The sequence below is a fragment of the Athene noctua genome, chromosome 5 (assembly GCF_965140245.1).
Source record: "Athene noctua chromosome 5, bAthNoc1.hap1.1, whole genome shotgun sequence".
Classification (NCBI taxonomy): domain Eukaryota; kingdom Metazoa; phylum Chordata; class Aves; order Strigiformes; family Strigidae; genus Athene; species Athene noctua.
This window is the reverse complement of record NC_134041.1, coordinates 29893843-29919527: the sequence shown is the minus strand read 5'-3', so window position 1 is coordinate 29919527 and position 25685 is coordinate 29893843. Positions and strand designations below refer to the sequence as shown.

The following is a 25685-nucleotide window of genomic DNA, read 5'->3' as shown; positions in this document are numbered from 1 at the left end:
CTACAGGAAAAGTCAATGCTCAGCACAGCCAGCAGCCTGTCTTCCCAAAAAGTAGGGATGCATAATTATGCAATTGAGGCAACAATTCCCATCCCCAAATTGGTATTTTTTCATCCCATTAGTCAGCCCTGTTCAACCAGGCACCTAGCAGAAGCACATGCAATGCCTGTAGTTGTATAATGGATGCAGATCACACAACACCACAACAAACTCCTCAAATAAATGACTTCTGCCGTTGCCCTAATCTGCAAGTCATTTAAGGCAGTTTTGTCGCACAAAATTGCATGCATGTGCACAGAGATTGGTGCTTGCTAACCACGCTGTCAAAACACAACTGTTTTCTTATGCAAAGTTACTGCTATGCCTGGAGCTGATGGAGTTAAACAGTGAACAGCACAGTTAATTACTATGTACTGCTAACCTCAGTTGCTGGTTCATTTTGAGAACCTTTAAAATATGAACTGTGTATTTTACCCCTATGCACTCTCTTAATGATTTGTTTTTTTTAGACTGAAATCACTTCCAGCCATCAGTTATACTCGAGGTCTCTACACATGCACTTCTCCAAGCACAAATATTTCTTTTTCCTATTGGTCTGCCAGCCCCTGTCAGAGCAAATTTCACTTTAAACTAAATGCTATGATACTTAAAACCTCTTGGATTACTCAGGCTGCTAGTGTGATCTATGACCTTCCCCAAATGACAGCTGAACTTTCCAATTTGCTTGTACTGCTGGGGAACACATGCCGAAGAGGAAAATGTTCCTGATGTGCATGAGTGAGGAGAGATTTCTTAACAGCTCTGCTTATTGATACTTACTCTGATTCATAACATCCAAATTAATATGTCCATCTCAGATCCTAGGTGCCCTAACATAATTTAAAATGTAAAGAGCAACCAGTCCCCCCTCACAGCAGGAAATGCCAGCCAGCATCCTACTATGGCCACAAAATACTTTCCTTAACTCCCCCCTGCACCCAGAGCCTCAGAGACTAGACAGGCTTTGTGGCATGTCTGGAAGACGCGGCAGGCTCAGAGAGGGAGCACTCTGCCAGCAACCCTCTGCTGGGTTCCCATTCAGGTACCTTCGCTGCTCCTGACTGCATGTGATGGGAGGAGTGATTCTTGAGCTTAGTCTGAACTAGGCTCATTAGCACCTGGGTGCAGACTGACCACGAGGTAAGGCTGCTTTCCGTAAGTTTTCCTGATGCGATAGACACCTGAGCCTGTCCACACTAGCGTTCACACTGTTACTAGTGCTGGTGCTGACAAGCTGCTCTAAAACGGGTACTCATTCCTTCAGCATAAGCAGGGCGTCAGAAAGGCAAATCTTGAGTCAGTGGGGAAATTCTTGGTCAAAACTAACCCCTTGAAGTCCAACTGGAAATCCCTCAGTAGGACGCATGAATCTCAGAGCAATCCCAGCAAGAAACACTGCTTAGGAAACAGGCCAGCATACTCACAGAAGAGGCAAGCAGCAGCATGGCAAGAATCCTACCAGACTGTACTGTGAAACACTGTGACTGCCTGTGCAGGCGAAGGTGGCCCAGAAAAAGTCTTCACCTTAGATGGTGAAATACCAGTTTAGGAGCTTAAACTTTAGGACCAAAAGTTCATCCTTTTCTGCCTATTGGTTTCATGGTTGGTAACCCAAAATTAAAAACTGTTTTATTAAAAAGTATCTATAAATTTATAATTCACTAGGTCTCCCTGACCTTGGTAAGACCAAACACTACTTACAGCTCTCAACGTATCAGCAACCCTACCAAATCCTAATGAAGGAATCGCACCCAAAGTTCTCCATGTGCTCAAGTGAGCTGCTGAGAGGGTGTATTTGCAGGTATAAACATGCAGCCTCTGCTGACACATGGCACCTTCTTGCTGCCAGCCACTGATCACACCTGCAGCTTTGCACAGCTCCTCCTGAGTATCAGACAATGGGGTTTGAACCAGAAAGTTTCCGAGCATCTTTCAGTAGCCTGACATCAGTACAGTTTGTATATCACTTTATACACCTTATACTGTTACTAAAAACCACTGTCTTCACTCTTAAAACATCTCCCACCTCACCCCAGGCAGACACTCAGAATTTTGTACAGCACATCCTTGAAGTCCTCATGTTACCAGTCTGTGAATCTACTCAACGTGTGACAGCACTGTTGATAACATATGGTGCAGTTACCATCCTATATTGCCTTTATAAAGTCATGCCACAAACCCTGTAATCTATAATGCTGTATCAAGTTCCTGTGTATAACAGACAGAAGTTATGTTCGGATGAATACTGAAGGCTGTACTTTTCCCTCAGTAGGTAGCTAAACCATCGGAGCAGCACACCAGTCTCTAATCTCGAGACAAGCACAGCATTGTACAACTGAGATGCAGTTTATTGTTTATAATACTTGACGACACAGGAGTTTGCCAGCAGTAAAGTCTGTATTTTTTCTCTCCTCTCAGTAGGTTTTTTTTTTTGCTTCTTTTCAAGCACTGATGGAAGGTGCTAGACTGTAGGTCTGAGACCACAATTGCAGTGCAGGGCAGCATAATCACGTAGGGTATGCAGCAGAGGCTGCAGTCCTGCTAGCCATTACGAGATCAGTTAGCAAATGCTGCAGCTCCCTCCCTTGCTCTGCAGGTTTCCTCTGCACAGTGACCAGGGTACAGAAAGGCAGGGGGAGCTGAGGGCACCCAGGCCTTGTCCCGTTGTACAGTGAGGATTCAGGCTCAGTGTGCATCCAGGCACAGGAGATGGAAAATGGTTTTGAACTCCACAGAATGAACACGGACCTTCAGCTTCTAAAATTATCTTCAGGTAAGAAATATTTTGCTAATCCTTCACAGGTACCAGCTAAGCACCATACTTTAACCAAGTCTCAAAGCCTGTGAAACTCTTTGGTCTTTCTGCTGATACTCATCACTCTACTGATACTTTACCTAACGCTGGCTGGGATACCCTTTTCATGACACCAGTCACGAAAGAGTGGAGAGCACCAGCAAGTGGCATAAGGCTGGTTGCTTTTTCCCTTGCTCAGAGTCTAGCGATTGAGAAGATGATCCTATTTACTTCTACGTGCCAGCTACCTCTGGTTTTCTTCACTGACCATAAATTTTCTGCCCTTCAGAGTCAAAGCACAAACGATGGGTTATGGAGAAACAGCATAAAACTGAGAAGTCTTAGAAAAAACAATGTTCCTTTATATAATGTCCTGTAACTGTAGATTCTCCCACTACTGGTAATGACGTTAAACTATAAACCACAAGTCTCTTAAACTCTGCCTCTTATGGCCCCAACTTTTTCCCCCCTATCTGTGAAGTTTTTTTCCCATGCTTTCTGTCCCTCAAGCTCAAGTGGGAAAGGAATTTTGTGGCAGGGACTGTGACTGCACACTGCATCAAATACCAAGTTCATCTCGACATTAACACTGAGTATTAACGTTCCTTAAATAGTAATACTTTATCTGCTCAAAAGACAGAAAATGTCAGAATGAACCTGTGCAATAATACTTTAGCTCCCTTGTGCATCATGATACAGCTTTTATGGATATGACAATGTCTCTCCTTCCATGTGATCCAGCTTTCTTCAGTGCACTTAATGACTTAAAGTTTCCAGTTGCTTCTAGACTTAGTGCCCAGTTATATCTCAGCACAATACTGCTGTTTCTGCCGTTTAATTATAAACAAATGCAAATCTGACAATTGAGGAGCAATGAGCACTGCATCCGTCCTCTGTGTCAGGCTCCAGCTATGCACCAAGCAGTAAGCATGCCAAAATTCACTGTTGGGGAGGCAGCATTTTAAAAAAAAAAAGACATTTCCCAGCTGAACAGTAAGAAAGCACTGAACTAAGCACAAATGACCTTGCTTCGCCAAATTCAGCAAGAGCCTTGACTGAAAGCTGTAGAGCTTGCCACACCAGCTCTGTGAAGGCAGCCTGGGACTTGGGCTCAGTTTCTTGCTCTGTCAGTTACCTGCTGTGTGATCTCAGACAAGTTGCTCCTTTTTTCCATGACCTCAGTTTCCCATTGGAGTATTTAAAGAAAAAACACCCCAGACACTAAAGACAGCAAGTGACAAACTACAGCAATGAGAAGACTCGAATTAGACTGATGTAGATAGAAAAGACTTCTGCTTATTCGGTAACACCCCTCAAAGAGGAAAACAAGAATATTTCTGATCTGCTAGAAAAGCAACCAATCCAGGATACAGCCAGGGATAAAAATAGCAACTCAAGAACTCAAGCTGTTTCATATAGCCATCTTGTTTCTTTGAAGGGCATCAGGATAATTTCACTAGCATTCCCTCACCCAGGCTCACAGCTCTGCCACATGGATGGGGAGTTTCTCAGCTATTCTGTACGGGATTTATTAAAAGGTCAAGTGCACTGTCAGAGCTGGAACCAAAACCAAGAGTTCTGCCTTCCCATTATAAGCCTAACAGAAACATCTCCTGTGCTGTTGGCTCAACAACTGGCCAAACCCACTGATTAGATGCATCCATTTTTTAAAAAATTAAGAACTAAAACAAATAAAAAAGCCCTGAGGATCAGGCAATAAAAAACAAGACATCCTTTCCTCCCCCTCTCTCCTTGCACAGTCCAAAGTATTTCTGTCAACTCCGTAACTTGAAGAGTACATTGCCTTAATCTTAAATTAATGATAGGTCTTGGCTTGGGAAGGTTTCAAGCATCTCTTCTACTGGGTTCCAGCAATGTCAGTGTTATGCTGGGTACAGAAGCTTCAGGCAACAGCCTGAGCAGAATAAGATCCTGAAGTGGCAACTTGATAGAGGTAACTAGTGTCAGTGACTAGATCAGCTCAGGATCTGGTCCACGCCTCCACCTAGCCTTCCCATTTCCAGACGGAAAGTGTTTCTTGTTTCCTGTGCTAGGTTACACAGCAGGGTCACTGTCAAAATGTACTCTTGAGCAAAGCAGTTGAAGCAGAAATGCAAGCCTTCGGTGCCCTGCATTGAAGGGCTCTTAGCTGGAGAACTATTCTTTTAAGTATTTATACAAGCTCAAGTCCATGCACTGCCACTCAGCTATATGCTTCAATATAAATGGGGAAAAAATGTTCCCTCCTGTGCACAAATACCGAGAAAAGCCATGCCAACAGGTTACTGGCCGATAGTCGTGCTGTCTGCAGGGCTCAGCACCAAGAACCAGGCAACTCCATGTGGATGATAATATAGATGGAGAGAAGGAGTGAGGGAGAGTCAAAAAATCTGTTCTGCTTTGACTTACAGCTGCAGCCAATAAAAGCTTTCAAAGTCTTTTCTGAAAGTTAACATTACTAGGGGATTTGCAGTGTTCACTTGAGCACACACAGCAAATGCAGTTGGAACATTATTACTGATGAATAAACTTTAAATATTTTTTACCACCGTAGATGATTATGCGGATTTCAATCACTATTATATATCAACACAGGGCCCTAGTGAAATCTCGTCAAAATCTACTCCAAATCAGTGACAATTTTAGTGTAAACTAAGAAGGAAGTAAATCTCTGTCTCTTACTGGTTGCTTTCTTAGTGCTAACACTGGATATGTTAGGGAACAAGCCAGATACAAATACAGACACGGAACATTTTCTACACCTTGGAGTAGCATTATTACGCAAAAATTTCAACTTCAATTAAATGAACAAAAATAAAGTGTTTCCAGGCCAAAGGTTGGGCAGGGAGTTTTGAAAAAAAAAAAATAATTAAAAAGCTCAAAACCCAGAGGGCAAATAAACTCTCTAAACTTATTATTTTTTTAAATCCCACAGTTAAAAAAATCTTCTAGTTTTCCAGAAGGAAAAGGATGGCTCAGTCATCATACTGTAATGGCTGAAGTTGATAAACAGATTCAGAGAACCAAATTTTAGAATCAAAACAATTTTTAGCTATTTGGCAAAGCAATTAATTTGGTATGTTACATTAATTTTTATACTAGAGACTTGTTCGCAGCACATGTTCAGCTCAGATAATAACCATAAGAAATATCCCACTGATACACAGGACTTTTAAAAACTACTCATTGTAGGTTTAATTTTGAATCCTGTGAGCATGCTTATACATAGCATACAAAACACCCTTCACTTTATTACAGTTTTAAATCTTTCTTCGAGGTCTGGCCTTGAAACCACTTGTCTTGATAAAATAGGTCACTTGAAAAAGGAAGGCTCAATAAAATGAATTACAAAACCAACAAGATTAAACTGATTGTGCTGTTTTTGTACAGTGCAGCTGAATTCTCCAAATATGCTGCTGGCTGTGGTTTGGCATTTAACAGCATGCGATCAGTGAGAAGGAGGAAATTTTATTCTCATTAACTGTTGCAGATTTACTGCAGTGAAAAAGGGCTATGTAACCTGAGAAGTGACAGAATGGAAAGATCAAAGCAACAGTCTGGAAACTAAATAAACCTTCTGGCTACTTCCTGCAAGGAAAATTCACTCTGGCAATGTAAAACAGAGTCCAGTTAAAAACTACTCTCAGTTTTATGAGCTGTCACAGCAGCTTGAGTGGTTTGGACCAGTCAAGTTTAGAACATTATATTTCCTTGTTTTTGTCTCAGATACTTCTGTAAGCAGTTTTATAGTTTCTTTCTTTTTTTTTTTTTTTTTAAGAGAAAAATAAAATTCTTTTCTTTTGGTTGAAATCGAGAAGGTCACAGCTAAACTCATTAAAAACAAGCAGGTCTTCATTTGCACATTCCATTCCCGTTTACTACATTTTAATATTTTACTTTGAGATTTATAAGCAATGTACATTTTCTTTAATAACTCTTCCGCATTCTGTTCACTTATTGTTTAATATACGTGCAAATCAGTTTACAGAGCCCAGATGGCTTGTAACCAGGGAGCCAGTCTATTCCTAGTAGCACATCTGGAGGGACTAAGAGCAGACAGAATGTGGGAATTAATTAATGTTACATTTCAGAAGAGGCAGACCCAGGTTTGGGGGATTTTTTGGTAAGACATTCCAAAGGACTTGAACAAACTGTTACAGCATTTTGGTATTCTTTTAAAATTCTTAATAGCCACCTAAACCATGGCGGTTAAGTGAGGCCAACTGCAGGTGGAATACAGTAAAATAAAAAGCACCTAAAAAAAAAAAAAGTGACTGCAAGTGAAAGAGGCCCAAGTATCCTATATTCCGAAAGAGTTGAAGTGCATTAAAACCTCAGTGCTCTCCTCCCAAACAGCATCTGCAACTTGCTGAAAAAAACTGCACCTTTAAAATATTCCCAAGCAAGCTATTTAATCTCTTGGAATACTAGTGTAATTGTTCAGAGCAATTAAACAGCTCTTACAGTAAATGAAACAAGTGTAACACGAACCTTCATGATTACGGACCACACACCTTGGAGAGGTGGTGTGGTCCGGTCACTGGGGCACTATGCAAGCAGCCAGGAGAGCACTGCTCTACTCCAGGCTCTGGCACCTGACTTTGGACAAGTAACTTCTCTTCTTGCCCTCAGTTCCCTGCCCATCTTGACTATTGCCTCTTTGGGCCAGGACTGTGTGTTGCATCATCTGCGTGTTGGGGGATACAAGAGCAGCTGCTTGGAAGCTTGTCCCAATACATTCTAAAAACAGAAGAATAATAAATAAGCACCTGAGAACATAAAAAAAAGTTGCTGTATGTAGAATACTGGACATGAAGAACATCATCCTCATCTGGATATTCCCAAATTACAGGCAGTGCTGTGCCCTAATTCTTTAGTGGTGCAGTATGCACAGATCTCTAAACCCTGGAAAAATCTCATTCATAAATATGGGTCAGAGAAAAATCTTCTTCCCCTTGAATAATCAGATGCCTGGTCTTTAAAAATGCTCCTATAACTGTCCACATAACAACAGCATAATTTGGTAAAATACATATTAGTGACACCTAAACTGGATTACAATATGATCAAGTTGCAGTATTTAATTTCTATAAACATGACTTTAAGAAGACAGTATGAAAAAAACTAAGGAAGTGACAGCTAGCAGGAAATATGACTACTGCCTAAAAAAAGGGAAAAGAGAGATAACTCTAGTTTTGTACTGGTGCAGAAACAAATTATTATAAGCCACACAAAAAAATTCAGGCTCGCATTCAAAAGCCCTTAGCGATGAAGCACTCACGCTCTGGAAGTGCCACTCCCACGTTTAAGTACTGAAGAAAAACAACTATACAGTGAATTTTGATTAGGCCATGATCCAGGATCTGAAGAAATCAAGTCAAGTCTTTCAATAAACTTGTCCCAGACAATGATCAAAACCCTCCAAAAGGCTCCTGCTTCCTTATTACTATCTTTTAAATACAACATCTTAATTCTAAGCTTAGGTACCACCTGAATTGGCACTGACGAACAAAAAGAAGCTTACCTGACTGTTTCACAGGAATAGTCAGTAAATGTATTGTCCAAATGAGAAGTGCACTTTATCTCTGTTACATTCAGCCATATCAGAAATTTAGTAAAGTCCTCCCAACCACATTCAGTTTAACTTCTTTAAAACTAAACATGTAGGCAGTTAGGACAACACAATATGATAAAAGATATGACTCTGCTACCACTAAATATTTTTGTGGGATTTAAAAAAAAAAAAAAAAAAAAATCCACCAAAAAAATCTCCTTGTCTCCAGAAACTTCATTGGTTCTGGACTTCTCTTTTAAGGCTTTTTCAAATTCGTTTCAGTGGGATTTACAATTTGCTAATACTGATGTGTGATAAACTAATAAAACCTGCCTACAAGGTTATAGGCCCAATTTACTAATAAAACCTAATTCAACTCTCTTGGGAAATGCAAATTAAATAGTGTCCAAATGGTAGAAGCTGAATACAACTCTGCTGGACATACTGCAAAGGCAAAAAAGGGTTGGTTTTGTTTGTAAAAAAAAGTTTAAGTATGGAAAAGAACGTAATGCGCAGAACTATCACTATAGTAAAATGTTTGAAAGTAGAATCATGTTATAATAATAATTTACATTATTAACTTTTCTTTCCATTAATTAAAAGATTTTGTACTCACTGTCTGTCCACCTCCAAGACAGGAAAACATTACTGCCTCTATTCAAATGATGAGGAAAGAGAGATGTGGATACTTCCAATTCTACTGTGGCACAGACCCCACATAAGAACATGTTTTCTCTCTAAGCTAATCTTTCCAAGAACGAGGTTTCTTCTGCCACTGACAGCTCTAAAGCCTTGCCTGAGGCACCTCACTTTTACTGTGCACTAAGGTATTAGCTTTTCACCACTAGAGATAACCTGCAGGATGGCACTTAGCTGCTGAAAGGCTGAGAAGGGAATACTGAAATTTCTAAATGAACTATGCACATTACTGAAAATACAACATGGATGAGAAATACTCCATAGTAGGGTGACCAACTCTTTCAGTCCTTTCCTTAGGAAGAAGATTCTTATATAAGCAATGTATCCTGTAGGGTTTAGAGACTAAACCAGGGAAGAGATGAAATCCTAACCTCAATGCTAGAGAAGTACAACATGTGACTGTTAGTTGATCTATTAGAAGATGATGAGGATCTATTAGAAGATGATGAGGATCTATTAGAAGATGATGAGGATCTATTAGAAGATGATGAGGATCTATTAGAAGATGATGAGGATCTATTAGAAGATGATGAGGATCTATTAGAAGATGATGAGGATCTATTAGAAGATGATGAGGATCTATTAGAAGATGATGAGGATCTATTAGAAGATGATGAGGATCTATTAGAAGATGATGAGGATCTATTAGAAGATGATGAGGATCTATTAGAAGATGATGAGGATCTATTAGAAGATGATGAGGATCTATTAGAAGATGATGAGGATCTATTAGAAGATGATGAGGATCTATTAGAAGATGATGAGGATCTATTAGAAGATGATGAGGATCTATTAGAAGATGATGAGGATCTATTAGAAGATGATGAGGATCTATTAGAAGATGATGAGGATCTATTAGAAGATGATGAGGATCTATTAGAAGATGATGAGGATCTATTAGAAGATGATGAGGATCTATTAGAAGATGATGAGGATCTATTAGAAGATGATGAGGATCTATTAGAAGATGATGAGGATCTATTAGAAGATGATGAGGATCTATTAGAAGATGATGAGGATCTATTAGAAGATGATGAGGATCTATTAGAAGATGATGAGGATCTATTAGAAGATGATGAGGATCTATTAGAAGATGATGAGGATCTATTAGAAGATGATGAGGATCTATTAGAAGATGATGAGGATCTATTAGAAGATGATGAGGATCTATTAGAAGATGATGAGGATCTATTAGAAGATGATGAGGATCTATTAGAAGATGATGAGGATCTATTAGAAGATGATGAGGATCTATTAGAAGATGATGAGGATCTATTAGAAGATGATGAGGATCTATTAGAAGATGATGAGGATCTATTAGAAGATGATGAGGATCTATTAGAAGATGATGAGGATCTATTAGAAGATGATGAGGATCTATTAGAAGATGATGAGGATCTATTAGAAGATGATGAGGATCTATTAGAAGATGATGAGGATCTATTAGAAGATGATGAGGATCTATTAGAAGATGATGAGGATCTATTAGAAGATGATGAGGATCTATTAGAAGATGATGAGGATCTATTAGAAGATGATGAGGATCTATTAGAAGATGATGAGGATCTATTAGAAGATGATGAGGATCTATTAGAAGATGATGAGGATCTATTAGAAGATGATGAGGATCTATTAGAAGATGATGAGGATCTATTAGAAGATGATGAGGATCTATTAGAAGATGATGAGGATCTATTAGAAGATGATGAGGATCTATTAGAAGATGATGAGGATCTATTAGAAGATGATGAGGATCTATTAGAAGATGATGAGGATCTATTAGAAGATGATGAGGATCTATTAGAAGATGATGAGGATCTATTAGAAGATGATGAGGATCTATTAGAAGATGATGAGGATCTATTAGAAGATGATGAGGATCTATTAGAAGATGATGAGGATCTATTAGAAGATGATGAGGATCTATTAGAAGATGATGAGGATCTATTAGAAGATGATGAGGATCTATTAGAAGATGATGAGGATCTATTAGAAGATGATGAGGATCTATTAGAAGATGATGAGGATCTATTAGAAGATGATGAGGATCTATTAGAAGATGATGAGGATCTATTAGAAGATGATGAGGATCTATTAGAAGATGATGAGGATCTATTAGAAGATGATGAGGATCTATTAGAAGATGATGAGGATCTATTAGAAGATGATGAGGATCTATTAGAAGATGATGAGGATCTATTAGAAGATGATGAGGATCTATTAGAAGATGATGAGGATCTATTAGAAGATGATGAGGATCTATTAGAAGATGATGAGGATCTATTAGAAGATGATGAGGATCTATTAGAAGATGATGAGGATCTATTAGAAGATGATGAGGATCTATTAGAAGATGATGAGGATCTATTAGAAGATGATGAGGATCTATTAGAAGATGATGAGGATCTATTAGAAGATGATGAGGATCTATTAGAAGATGATGAGGATCTATTAGAAGATGATGAGGATCTATTAGAAGATGATGAGGATCTATTAGAAGATGATGAGGATCTATTAGAAGATGATGAGGATCTATTAGAAGATGATGAGGATCTATTAGAAGATGATGAGGATCTATTAGAAGATGATGAGGATCTATTAGAAGATGATGAGGATCTATTAGAAGATGATGAGGATCTATTAGAAGATGATGAGGATCTATTAGAAGATGATGAGGATCTATTAGAAGATGATGAGGATCTATTAGAAGATGATGAGGATCTATTAGAAGATGATGAGGATCTATTAGAAGATGATGAGGATCTATTAGAAGATGATGAGGATCTATTAGAAGATGATGAGGATCTATTAGAAGATGATGAGGATCTATTAGAAGATGATGAGGATCTATTAGAAGATGATGAGGATCTATTAGAAGATGATGAGGATCTATTAGAAGATGATGAGGATCTATTAGAAGATGATGAGGATCTATTAGAAGATGATGAGGATCTATTAGAAGATGATGAGGATCTATTAGAAGATGATGAGGATCTATTAGAAGATGATGAGGATCTATTAGAAGATGATGAGGATCTATTAGAAGATGATGAGGATCTATTAGAAGATGATGAGGATCTATTAGAAGATGATGAGGATCTATTAGAAGATGATGAGGATCTATTAGAAGATGATGAGGATCTATTAGAAGATGATGAGGATCTATTAGAAGATGATGAGGATCTATTAGAAGATGATGAGGATCTATTAGAAGATGATGAGGATCTATTAGAAGATGATGAGGATCTATTAGAAGATGATGAGGATCTATTAGAAGATGATGAGGATCTATTAGAAGATGATGAGGATCTATTAGAAGATGATGAGGATCTATTAGAAGATGATGAGGATCTATTAGAAGATGATGAGGATCTATTAGAAGATGATGAGGATCTATTAGAAGATGATGAGGATCTATTAGAAGATGATGAGGATCTATTAGAAGATGATGAGGATCTATTAGAAGATGATGAGGATCTATTAGAAGATGATGAGGATCTATTAGAAGATGATGAGGATCTATTAGAAGATGATGAGGATCTATTAGAAGATGATGAGGATCTATTAGAAGATGATGAGGATCTATTAGAAGATGATGAGGATCTATTAGAAGATGATGAGGATCTATTAGAAGATGATGAGGATCTATTAGAAGATGATGAGGATCTATTAGAAGATGATGAGGATCTATTAGAAGATGATGAGGATCTATTAGAAGATGATGAGGATCTATTAGAAGATGATGAGGATCTATTAGAAGATGATGAGGATCTATTAGAAGATGATGAGGATCTATTAGAAGATGATGAGGATCTATTAGAAGATGATGAGGATCTATTAGAAGATGATGAGGATCTATTAGAAGATGATGAGGATCTATTAGAAGATGATGAGGATCTATTAGAAGATGATGAGGATCTATTAGAAGATGATGAGGATCTATTAGAAGATGATGAGGATCTATTAGAAGATGATGAGGATCTATTAGAAGATGATGAGGATCTATTAGAAGATGATGAGGATCTATTAGAAGATGATGAGGATCTATTAGAAGATGATGAGGATCTATTAGAAGATGATGAGGATCTATTAGAAGATGATGAGGATCTATTAGAAGATGATGAGGATCTATTAGAAGATGATGAGGATCTATTAGAAGATGATGAGGATCTATTAGAAGATTGCTATAAATGTCGATGGAGGATATGAGTTACAGGTACAACTATTTTAAAACATTTTGATAAATGTTCACAAAGTACACATTTGCCAGCACCTGATACAGTTCCTGTACCTGATGGGCACAGGAGCTATTCAGCTGTGACTCACGACTGGGAGTTCCCACCACATTGCAGGAGCCAACAGGAATGGAAGGCTACAGACCAAAGTCTCTCCCCCACGAAAATTCATGTCTGATTTTCTTCAGGGTATGCAAACAAAAAAAGCCTGTAGATACAACTATTCTCGCCATTCAATGCAGACTTCTAGCGCATGCAGATACTACATGCGGGCAACTTAGCTAGAGATAAGCTAAGTCATAGTAACAGTCCTCCCTGTGCTCCCACCAGGACCTACAGCCATGTATTCAGTTACTGAAGCCCAGATCACTGCAGTTTCTGTCAACTCAAGCCACAACAGCTTGCTTATGCATGCCTATACTTGCCAACAACAGACACAGCTTAACTGAAGTCAATGCAGAGCAGCCTGCATGGTCCTGGCTCCACATACTTAGCTCACAAAATATCACAATGATCTGCCATGGCAAAAAAGAAATGCAGCTACAGTTTTAGGCTGTAAATCCAGACGAGAGGAAAAGATCTTCCATCAAGGACAGACAGTCACCCCATAAAACTGGTTTTGTTTGACATGCCAAACCTCAGTGCTTCCTGGGAAGAGGCTTCAGTCAGATCTCTGTTTGAGAGGAGATGTGAGTGCACACACAGAAATGCCTTGTCTTAGTGAAAACGAAGACTGTGCAATGGCAACTCTGCTACATTTTATTTACAAGGTTAAAGGATGCTGTACTGGAGAAAACTTCCTCAGGAAGAAAAAAGGTTTTGGCTAGCTCCAGCATTCCAAGCAATCTTTCTAAAGCTACAGACAGAGAGGATTTGGGAACTCTGATGAAGATATTAACAAAAATAGGCTTTTGCACTTAAAAGTTTGTACCATTATCTAGTTATAGCTGGGAAAGGTTAAAAAGTGCTCTCTTCCCCAAAGGGTAAGGAAAACACTGTGAACATTTCTATTATAACATATGTAGCCATCACTATTATGTTTGTGTCTTAAGAAAGTAATTAGTCTCTTGAAGGTGATTAAAATTTGATAAATGACCACAGATTCTTGAAGATATCTTTCAGCTGGTCTTTATCCCTTGCAGCTCAGACACTAAGCTGTCATCACATCTGCCAAAAGGTGAGGGATTTTTTTTGTTTTGTTTGCTACAATCATAAAACTTTCACTCTATATTAAGAGATATCAGAACCAGGAACCTTGAATACAGATTTTAATAACAGATGAAAATTTCAAATCTATGCCTAATGCCCATCTGCTTCTGAAAGACAGTAAGATGATTCAAAGCTGGTAATCTAATCACAAAAGTCTTTTCCTAGCCAATGAAAAAAACCTGGATACAAGCTGTCAAAACAACCTCCTCAGCCATGTATTTTCTGCTGAATGGAAAACATACCTTACGATCTGTTTGCATTCTGCTCCAAACCTTTGAGGAAAACAAGAGACACTGTTTATATATTTTATCACCACTTCTGCGTACATCATATTCTGAAATAATTCTACTTATAGACATCATACACAATAGTACAACTCCACTAAGAATATAGTTCAGAAATAAGAGCTGTAAACTAAAGCTGAAAAACACACAAGCTAGATAACCAGAAACAAAACATTTCTAGTTCTAACAATGCCTTGGGTCCCCTAAAGTGAGGGTGGAAGCATTAGAAAAATGGCAACTTTCCAGATCTTCATTTATGTGCTGCTACTTCTTTATGCTGACAAGTACCAGAAGCAACAATTATACCTGTTTGCTTCAGGGTATGTCCAGAATAGCAAGCATGCAAGCAAATCTACAAACTGAATTTCGGACCAGATACTTTTACAATTCCCTTCAAAGTTGTTCTGCACTTCATGATGCAGGAATTGATCATGCAAGGCAGCATTCTCAACTCTGGACAGTAGTCAGTACTCCAGGTTTCAAAGGAAAGCCCAAGAAACCCCATAAAGAGAAGGCAACATCTTTGAAAAAATGCAGTCCCTAAGATACTCCACCTAATTCACCAGATCTATACATATTCTTACTGCTAATACTATTACTTCATGTTTCCCTCTTAAAAAATTATGGGGGAAAAAGCCCCCTATGTGCTAACCCAGTGAGTGCAGATGCCTATAAATACCTTAACTTTGAAAACTCCTGTTTCACTCTTGACTTCAAAAAAGGACTTCCCTGCCCACCTAAGACTGAGCAGCAGGTCTAGGTATGTAGGTCCAGTGTCTCCTGGGACAGGGACTCCACAGGAGAAGGCTGCAATATCCCTGCTGGGTTACAGGGAAGCCAACCACTTCATTGATTGCACAATCTGGATACAGCTGCTGCTCAAATTCCCATGAATTTTCCTGAAAATAACATGGTGGAACCGTAATGGCAGAAGCTGCCCTTGGACCTCTGCTAGAACTAGCATCCTACTAGCGAAGAAACACATTGTTTTCGCTATCTGCTCAATACAGTGTAACTGGTGTAACGATCTGATATATGGCAACTGGTGTGGGCTGAGCTCCTTTGCACAGGCATTATTAAATATGGCTTACATAGAAAATCTTCAAGGCAACTTGAGTTTGGTTGTGGTCCTTGAAAATCTCTTCTCATAGATCCATTTCTATGGCTCCAAAAAATGAGGTTGGTGATCAGAACACACTTAAGGCCCAGTAATGCACTGGGGACACCAACACTGGTTCAACACTAGCTCAGCTCCTCAATGATGTGCAGGCACTAAAAAAGTATTTCTGTCTGACTTGTTAGGCTCTCCTGGAGGCAAGGAAAAGTCCTGATTCAGTCTGAGCACAATGCAAGGATAGGAACTAACCTCAGAAGTTAAAGAGGCAACATTTCCTCAGGCTTCCTCATAAGAAAGCAGAAAGGAGAAGAAAGGATTAGACTGTTCAAAGTTGAGTAGCAAGAAGTCAGCTCATGGTTGTCACCTACCTCAAATTTCACAGGGTGGTCTTAAATGACGAAAAGACTCCTTCAGAACTCACCCCATTGCTTAGCAAACAACTGTTTCTGTTACAGAATTAAAAAGCCTTATATAAAAGGCCGAGACCAGAAGACACGGGCGCAACAAGTAGAAAAGTATAATAAATGAGAAAAAATATGTATCTACTCATTATTAGGCCACCTCTCTTTCAACTCACAAAAAATGTTACTATTAACTGACTTGCTAGTTGTCTATGCAAATCATATCTCAGCTTTCTTTAAAAAAGTTTCTGAAACATATTCCAATATTAATAATAGAAAAATGAACCATTTTTATAACAAAAATCTTGATTTATTAAAAGCTGGAACTGGTTAAAAATAAATCCTTGACATAAGGTTCTTGTTAGCTTTCAACTGTAAGCATAAAAATACCCTGGAATTATGTTTTGGTATGGATGAAATGTACACTATAACACACATAAAAAGAGCCTTGACTTGCTGCTATTATTTTTAATTAGGCTCTCTAGCACGTATGGTTTTACCTTCCAACACCAATTCAAATTTGAGAAAAGGGAGGGTCTGACTCTCCAACTCATGGGACTGGCAATTCCATGGCTCATGCCTTGGAGCACTAATGCATTTTACATTAGCTCTAAGCATCAGGAAATCCTGGCTTCTGGTGCCAAGAAGTTCAAAACGGTAATGACACACATCTGAAAACTAGGATTCGCCGTTCGACTGCCAGTATCTATTCTATCAAACAATTCAGTCTTGCTCTGTTACAAATAGGATAGAACATTTGCAGCAGTCCACACTGTTTCCAATTAGACTGTGTGTCTGACTGCAGATAAATCCATAGAGCAATCATATTTAAAAAAGTCTTCCTAGAATACAGAATTCTAATGAGAAATTTACAGATGCCATCATCAATGGCAATTACCAAGTTTGTCATTAGCCAAACTGCAGATTTTCTGTTTTCTTTCTTTAGGTGAGTGTCTAAAATGCCCTGAGACATTACAAGAAAATTCTACAAATACTTAATTTAACTAGGTATACACCACATGTATTTTGCTACTCACTTTAGTTGGAATACAATCAGATTACAAAGCAGCTTACTAATGTCCCTGATAAGAGATTGAAATTTGAGGTTGAGTGATCTACTTTAACTTTTACCCAAGGACACTCAAGTTGGGTTTTTTTCCCAGTTGAAAGTTTTCTGTTAAAACAATAGCACTTTGACTGGGCCTATATTTAAGTTTTCTGGAAACAAAGGATTCTGCAAAGCTTCACCCTACATACCTTTCTCCCCACCTCCAGGGGGGGCATGAAGACTGTTGGCACCACATACCCATACAGTGTTCTGGTTAATACAGAAATCTGTCATCTCCTGAGTTGTGTCTCTATTTTAGAGTTAAAATGGTAAGTTGCATAGTAAGACTCCAGAAGTAGCACATACAGAAACTGAGGGAACTGAGCCATCACCTGCATGCTCTGAAACAAAGGGCTACATGCTAGTCCGAACTTGACCCTCACTGAGTATAAACACTTCCTTTTTTCAAGAGGATCCATCTCTTAAGTCCTACTTTTTTTTCCTGATTTGACTATTTTAGTTATTTTAATTTGTTCTTAAAAATGTTACCACCATCCCACCTTTGCTGAATGTTCAGCTTTTTGGTGCATCACAGGTAGAAGAAACAAACAAGTGTAACCATCCACTGCCCTTTAGCAATTACAAGAAGCCAAAGTAAGGGACAAAACCAAAAAATTATTTTTCCTTCAACTGTATATACTGTGAATTACTCATATTTTCCAAGTGATGACTGAAGTTCTAAGTGGTGAAAAATAACCTGGAAAGAAACAGGCCCAACCACAGGGCTGGACATGTCCAGATAGCATCCTGTTAAAGTGAACTCCGTATCTTGACTGTAATGCATTTGAAGTATTTCCTGTTAATGAGTGAACATAATTTATGCTCTATAAAAGGCATTTCTTAACTGATACAGGATCTATGAAGATTACATTATTTGAAGCAAATCTTTTCTGTTTTTAACTCATAGGAGAAGTCTGCTCAGAAATTCAAACTGGAACAGCTTGCTAACATTCAGAGAAGGAGAGGTCATTGACCAGAGGAAGAATTCAGAGAAACATCTCCCAAAAGTCAAGCTGACATCTTTTGCTCATCTAGCAAATTATCAGAGTAAGTGCCATCTGTAATCTCAGAATACCTTGGGAAGACTTAAATTCAGAGAAAACAAACAAAAAACAAAACCCACAGAAAGAGTTTCGGTAGCTGAGAAACTTGTTTTTAACAGTTTAAGAATATTGGAAACAAAAGTTTTTGGGGTAATCAGCATTTCATGCCTCTCCTTAGATATTTCCCAACAACAGTGTCTGAATAGTATTTGAGTAATTGTCATAACATAGTTGTGTGTTCCAGTTTTACTTTTCTATTCTACAGGCTTTGGGATCGCTATGATGTGTTACAACACACATTAATATGTTAAAAGAAACATGTAATTCAGAAGGACAGACTAGAACCACTTTTTCAGTGTAAACCATTCCTACTGCTATGATGGCAAAAATTGTTGAACACCACAAATGAAGCCATATATAGACATTTGAATAGCCATTGTTGGATTACATACATTCTGTACAAACGGCAATTTACCTGCTAGAGAAGGGATGCTGCCCAACAAGGTCTCCATTCTGAAGATGGTAGTCACCGAAGAAATCCGGACTCACTGCTCCATCAGGGACTATAAGGCCATCTATAAAAACAAGAAAGGTCCAGTGACTGTATGAAGCAGCATGACTTCGAGGCAAGTGGGCAACACAACCTGTGGTTTGTCTTAGAAATTCGTTAGCAACTTGCAATATTTCTGGGAGGAATGTCAAGCAACAATACTGAAAAACAGCAACTTCAATTACAAAAAAGCCTCCAAGTAGCTCAGCATACTGCCCTGAAAAAAACTGTACCTAAGAAACATTCTCTTACCCCTTCTTACTCAGGCCTGTAAAGATTATATCAAGACCCATCTTGTCTGCCCCATCACAAAAGTGAGCCAGGAGAAGTAGTAATGAGAAGGGTCAAACATTAACCTGGGCCAGCAGCATGAAAGTAGAAAAGCAGCAAAGGTTTTAATTGTTCAGACTCTACCCTTCACCACTGTGTCTCTAAAAACTGATTAAGAAAAAACAGGAAAGCAACTTCAAATTTATTTCACCTCCCCTGTATTTTAATGTTGTCTAGCTATTTCCTAGAAGGGTGGTCTTTCCAAATGAAATCCTCTCAACAACTTTACAGATTACAGTTTTATTCTACTTCCTTTATATTCAAACACTGGCATATGAAGATGCAGACATTTGTAAAGCCAGTAGTACCCTTAAAGGCTTCACAGTCTCTACTTGCTTTGTAAGGAAGAGAATAAAATCAGGGAGTAACATTTTCCCCTCTGTTACATCAGTGTAAATCCAGAGTGTCTTTGAAGTAAAGTCAGTGAACTGATCCCAGCTGAATGAGAGCCCAGCTCAACTCTTTCCTGTTCTCATTCACAGAACACATTTCTTGTTAATATTAAGGGCACGGTTCTTGCTTGTTAATTAGTCTTAGGCTCTAATCAGATAAAATGAGCTATTTCATTAAAACAGACCCTACATCAGTTCATCTCCATTACTGTATGGAAACGATCCCAGACTTGTAGTGCAGAAAGCACCCCAATAAAAACAGGATAGAAACAGGTATGTTCAGACTGGTACTTCAATAGTTCAGCAGACTAGAGAGAGATTCCTAATGACTAGGAAGTTACAAATGCCATTCCACTTTAAAGAAAGAGATAAGATCCAGGGAGTTACGGGCCACTTAGCTTAACCTCTGTGGTTTCAAAACTACTAAAAGTGCCTGTGCAGGAAGCAGTGGAAAGTTACTTACAGACACAAGGGCTTAGAGATGACGACTCAGGCATTCAAACAAATCTCCCTGTGCTTTATGAATTTACTTGATGTTTTTTGAAGATAATATAGTGACAAATGATAAAAGGAATAGAATTGACACATCTAGATTTCTAACAGACATTTGATGAGGTGCTACATCGGTTCATTTAGAAGATAATACCTCATGGGAAAGTGACTGAATACAACGCAACAGATTGTAAATGAAAAATGCTAGCCATGATCAGACTACATTTTAGCAGCATAAGATAGCTGTACCTGGCTATATTCTAATTGTATACATATGTATACAGTATGTGAAAGAGTATTACTTGACAAGCAAGTAACCTGGCACAGATCAATATTACTGTCTTTCAGCATGGTCGGCAAGACACAAGTGCCCTGTGATACCATATGGATGTAAAATGACCTAAGAAGAGCAAAGACAGTCGAAATGGCTATTATTAACGCTTGTGCCTATCTCACCAACTATTCTGTATTTTTCACAGAAATGAGGGGGAGCATGAGCACTTTTATACCCACAGTACTTCAGATGAAAACCAATTTAAGAGACTATGTATTTTAAACAGCCGGTTTGATTAAAACTGATTTGAAAGCAGAAAGAGTTACAACTGACATCTATCTTTATATTAATAAAGCAAACACTACATTTTAACTCTGAGGCTAGAGCTACCACTACTTAAAGTGTCTTCCATCAAAAGTGCTAACATTCAAACCATAACACTTGGACTTATGGCTCACATTAATTTATAGGAAAATGAAAGCACATGGATAGCATCAGCTGCATGTAATATGATTATACAGTTAAAAGACATCTGTTGTTATGTACATTTCAAGATAAATTAGGGTGTACTTTCAGAGCAAGAGAGACACCGAGCTCATGAAGGTAACTTCAGAGATTCTACCAAGCTTTTCATGTAGGTTTAAACTACTATGCAAAAGAGATGTTGGCATATCATTACAATAAGGAACTCATCTTGCCATCAGTGAACTGAAGAGCTATTATGGCTGAGGGGGGAAAAGAGGGAATTGTAGTGAGCATCAGCCATCAGTGCAGGTTATTTCTAAAATTATCAAATTGAAATACAAACATTTAATTTCTAACTGCACAAAGATTTGTACTTTTGTTATTTTTTGACTAAGTAATGCTCTGTCCTTCAGAAACCCAAATGCCTACTCCAATTGGTACAATAATCCGTAGTCTTTCCAAAGGAATATTATGTCCCCTCTGGCCATGTCTCAAAAGTATAAATCTAGCAGACTTCAGAAGCACACCATTACTGGCACTTGTCAGAAGGAACCCGAGAAGTGAATCTGTATTTTGAATATCATCACCTACTCTTATACCTTTAAAAACAAAAGCACTTTTCAAACATCTGCAGAACATATCATTGGAAATCTGCCTCTCCTTCCTGGTCAAATATCAATTCCAACACAAAAATCTTTGTTCAAATAACATTGAGCCTGTAACATAAATGATTAAAAGCCAGGAAATTCAGTGTTACTGGTGCCACTCCATCTCTAGCTCACACTATTGGGAAAAGAAATAGCTATGAAATAAGCAAAGGTTTATTATTAAGACCTGTAAAGGGGAGACTACAACAGGCATGCTGGCACATCTTTAACTTAGGAAGCCTGAGACTTGATGTAATAAAAGACACTGGTACTGTACAACACATGGCTCAAACTGCTAAACTTACAGGTCTACTAGACCAAGATAAAGCTACAGAATTCAAAAGGGAAGAAACATACCACTAAAAAGGCAAGCTGTATGGCTGACATGTAATCAAAAGTAGAAGAGAAAGAATCATTAAGTTCTTATATCCTTTGAGAATAATTTTGGAAATGCTACTTGGAGATCTTGCACAATTATTTTCTCACAGCAACTACAAGTAAAGCTTATGGGTTTTAGTGGTTTTGTTTTTCTTATTACTATTCCTGCAAATTCATCCAGAGTCAGAGGAGTTTTGTGACTCATGCTTCATAGCAAAGGACTGGACACTTATGTGGAAAATAAAAAAACCACAGACTCAAACCCAGCAATTAAAAAAAAACAAACAAAAAAATCCATGCGCACACACAGTCATCCAGGAGTTTGAAAAGGATATAAAACCACAAGTTTGAGAGCATAAACCAACTCCTAGTTATGAGGAGTTATGAAGACATTTATCCGGTGGGCAAATTATTTCATGATTGTCTCCTGCAGAGTTTTTTGACCCTTCTTCTGAAACAGCTGGCCATGTTGGGTTAGAAACATCAGTGTCTTAATCCAGTATGGCAACTTCTATTTTCTTAGGAACTACAAAATCTTTACGGAAAGAGGGACACAGAGCAGATTCCACTTGAGATCCTCCAGAACTGTGCCACTTTGCACTGCTAATAGGATTAAGCAAAATAACGAGAAATATCTCTTTTCTTTAGAAAAAAAAGTAATAAAGGTTAGTCTCAAATAAGAACATGACTCTTCTTAAGAATAATTCTGGGGTTTTTTAACCAATTTCTTCAAATTATTAAGTAATAAAACTTTTTCATATGAGGAACTTAAAAAAAAAGAAGTATTTACAGAAGAGATTCACACACTCCCCTAGATATACAACAGCAAAAAACATGCAAATTAGATGAAAAGTCACGGAATGATTGCCTCTGCTAAGGAACCTACACATCTGATATGGCTCAACTGAAGTAATTCATCAAGATCTGCAATAAAAATTCCATTACAGAACACACAGAGGAGGCAGAACAAAATTCAGCATCAAATCCCATAGCTGTGAATTTGACATGGATGAGAAAAAGGTTTGTGTTTGCAAGGCAAACAAGCTATGGACACAAGGAATTGGCATAAAGAACAAGGCTGGGCCACCTTTATTGAAATCAGTCGTCATGGTCAATTAGCTCCCCAAGACAGGTCTATTCATATTTCTCAAGATCTGTAACACTCTGTAAGATCATGGATATGCAATACTCAACCCATCACGAACATCCTAGTAAGTCCAAGCCCAAAGCCTGGCTAGCATGCATCGGTGCTGCTCCCAGTGACACAAAAGGGTAACTGCCCTGATGCTTTGAGTCAGCAGATTCTCTCTACAGCCCCAGGTCAAGCTGCCATTCCAATTCCAGTCCTGAATACTAATATATGATGCCTTACCTGCATTGTAGTAGAGGTCAGGTCTTTCCAGAATATCCCCTTCATGGATGTAGGGCTCAATACGATCATCGCCGTACAGGTACTGCTCACTGTCATCCATCTGCCGACTCTCCACCATCTCCAGCCACTGAGAGTTGTGCCATCGAAATTTCTCACTCTGTATTTTTTTAGCCCATTCCTCGTCATATTCCTGTTAAAAATCACCACACAATATTTTAGGATGAGGTATAGACAAAGCTGTGTAGTTTAACAGGAAAGGGCAGTGGAATTTAACATCAATGAAAGATGTATGTTTCAGGGTTCAGTGACTTAAATCCTCTGCTCAGTTTGCAGAGTACTTTGAGCAAACAAGGGAATGATTTTGCAAGCACTAGGCATTATTCTGGTTTTGTACATGCAGCAGGAAAATCTTCTCTTTGTGATTTGTAACTTTATACCATCCAGAAAAAAATATGCTTTGAGCAGGGAAGTTCCATCATCACAGTCTCCTTGCTTGGTTATCAAGAAGAGTCAATTACTGTCAATTTTCAGGGGGATTTCAGCAATTAGTTACTAACACTGGCCAAATGCCCTATACATCTTCATTAGATGAGCATTCACTAGGACAACTAGTTACTAGGAAATACAATTAAAACGGTTGTGATAAGACCAATAATTCTGTATTTGTTTCATGAGCTCGCATAAAACAGGATTTAACTTTCAACTTCTTGTCAAATTTTATAATGGCTTTCCATGTTTAATATTGAATACCCAGAAAAGTGGTACACAACATTTGTAATAAAGAGGATAGGGGAATCCAAGATACAAAACCAAAATCTGAGAGAAACTTCTCCAGAAAGCTGAGGAAAACAGGATATAGGTTCAAGTCACTATGAAAACAAAAATCTAGGCATGAAATTTCAATCTGGATTACAGCCAGATTGTACTCAAGTGATGCAATATTCAATATAAAGGAGCATCTGATGAAGTGACATAGCCTATGGTCACTGCAATCAGCCGTTTAGAAGGCTCTTCTAAACAGACCAGACCACATAGGCTGTTGATTACTACGTAACACAGCCCTGTGGATAATACTCAAGTTTCTCAATATGACCTGAAAGATGGGGCACAGCTAACTATAGGAAACTCATCAACATATGAAACCTGCAGATGTTATCAGTTTGGGAAGATTCACAAAGAACACACCATGGTTAAGACTTTTTTTAATCAAAGGATTGTGAACAAGAATAACATTCATAACCAAAGTTTTTCTACTTGTGGGAAGAAACATCCTCATGAAACAGGTTCCACTTCACTGTCTTCTAACCTCACTACAAAGGACAGAAAAATTGAAAATCATTTCTTAACTCTCACATTGGTTAACACATGATCTAGACAGACTTTGTCCCTGGAGATCTAGCTGGAGTAGTTTAAGGTTTTTAAAATCTGTTTTACTTAGCCCTGAATGGGATGAAGAGCGTTCACACAATTAGGAACAATGCCTTGGCTGAGGAAGTGGTAATTTCTTAAACTGCCCCAGCTAGACATGCAAAAGTAGATCTGTTTATAACCAGATGTCAAAAAATAGCAGTGGAGACAGAGTAAATTGGCTTAGTAGCTCAGGTTAAACTTCTGAAACACCTACAGACTGAAGTTGAGCTTTTAAACTGACTTAATATTCAACCTACCTTGTCTTCACTGCTATTAACCCAACATAGGTAACCCACTCTCTACCCTGTGCCTTTTCCACCCTTCTGACTGGTCAATAACACAAAAACCATTGGCCCCATCATTCCAGCAGAGGCTCCTCTGACATTGCTAACTAGTATCTAGAGCATCCAAGATTTCATGGGGAATCATGCTGCATTGTGCAATCACAAACCCTTATTCTATGGCAGTAGATTTTTAAAACTTTGTTTTATTTGGAGAAATGGCAAGTTTGCTTCTTTTGGCTTAAAGAACAACATAAATTCCCTTTTGATGGGACATCCATGCAAGTACCTGCAGATCTGGGGCTCTCATCAGTCTGTGACATTAGTTTCTCCAATTCCACCTCTGATCAACACTAATTACTAGACCTTTCCAATTCCCCTCTGCATGATCCTGGCACACAGAGATCCTGTTCAAAACCTGGTCTCCTGCAAAACTTCCATACACAGAGTAGGTATCACTTGTGGGATCTATAGATAGTCTCAGTGCTTAGTGACCTCAAGCAAAATTCCAGGTTTCTGTCAGCCATCCAGTAATGCAGCAACCTTAGAGAGGGAGAAAAAAAACACCCGAGACACCAAAAAATAACAAACACACCCCTATGCCTCATACT

The 25685-nt window shown here is 38.4% G+C and overlaps 1 protein-coding gene across 5 annotated transcripts in view; it reads right to left on the bottom strand.

Annotated features, from left to right (window-relative positions):
• Positions 1-25685, bottom strand: part of KIFAP3 (kinesin associated protein 3) — a 72704-nt gene that overhangs the window by 4033 nt on the left and 42986 nt on the right. For all 5 annotated transcript variants that reach the window (XM_074906880.1, XM_074906877.1, XM_074906879.1 and 2 more), the window contains 2 exons: positions 23384-23573; positions 18959-19058 (listed from right to left, as the gene is read on the bottom strand). In XM_074906880.1, coding sequence (XP_074762981.1) covers positions 18959-19058; positions 23384-23573 — 290 coding nt within the window. The remainder of the gene's footprint in view (positions 1-18958; positions 19059-23383; positions 23574-25685) is intronic.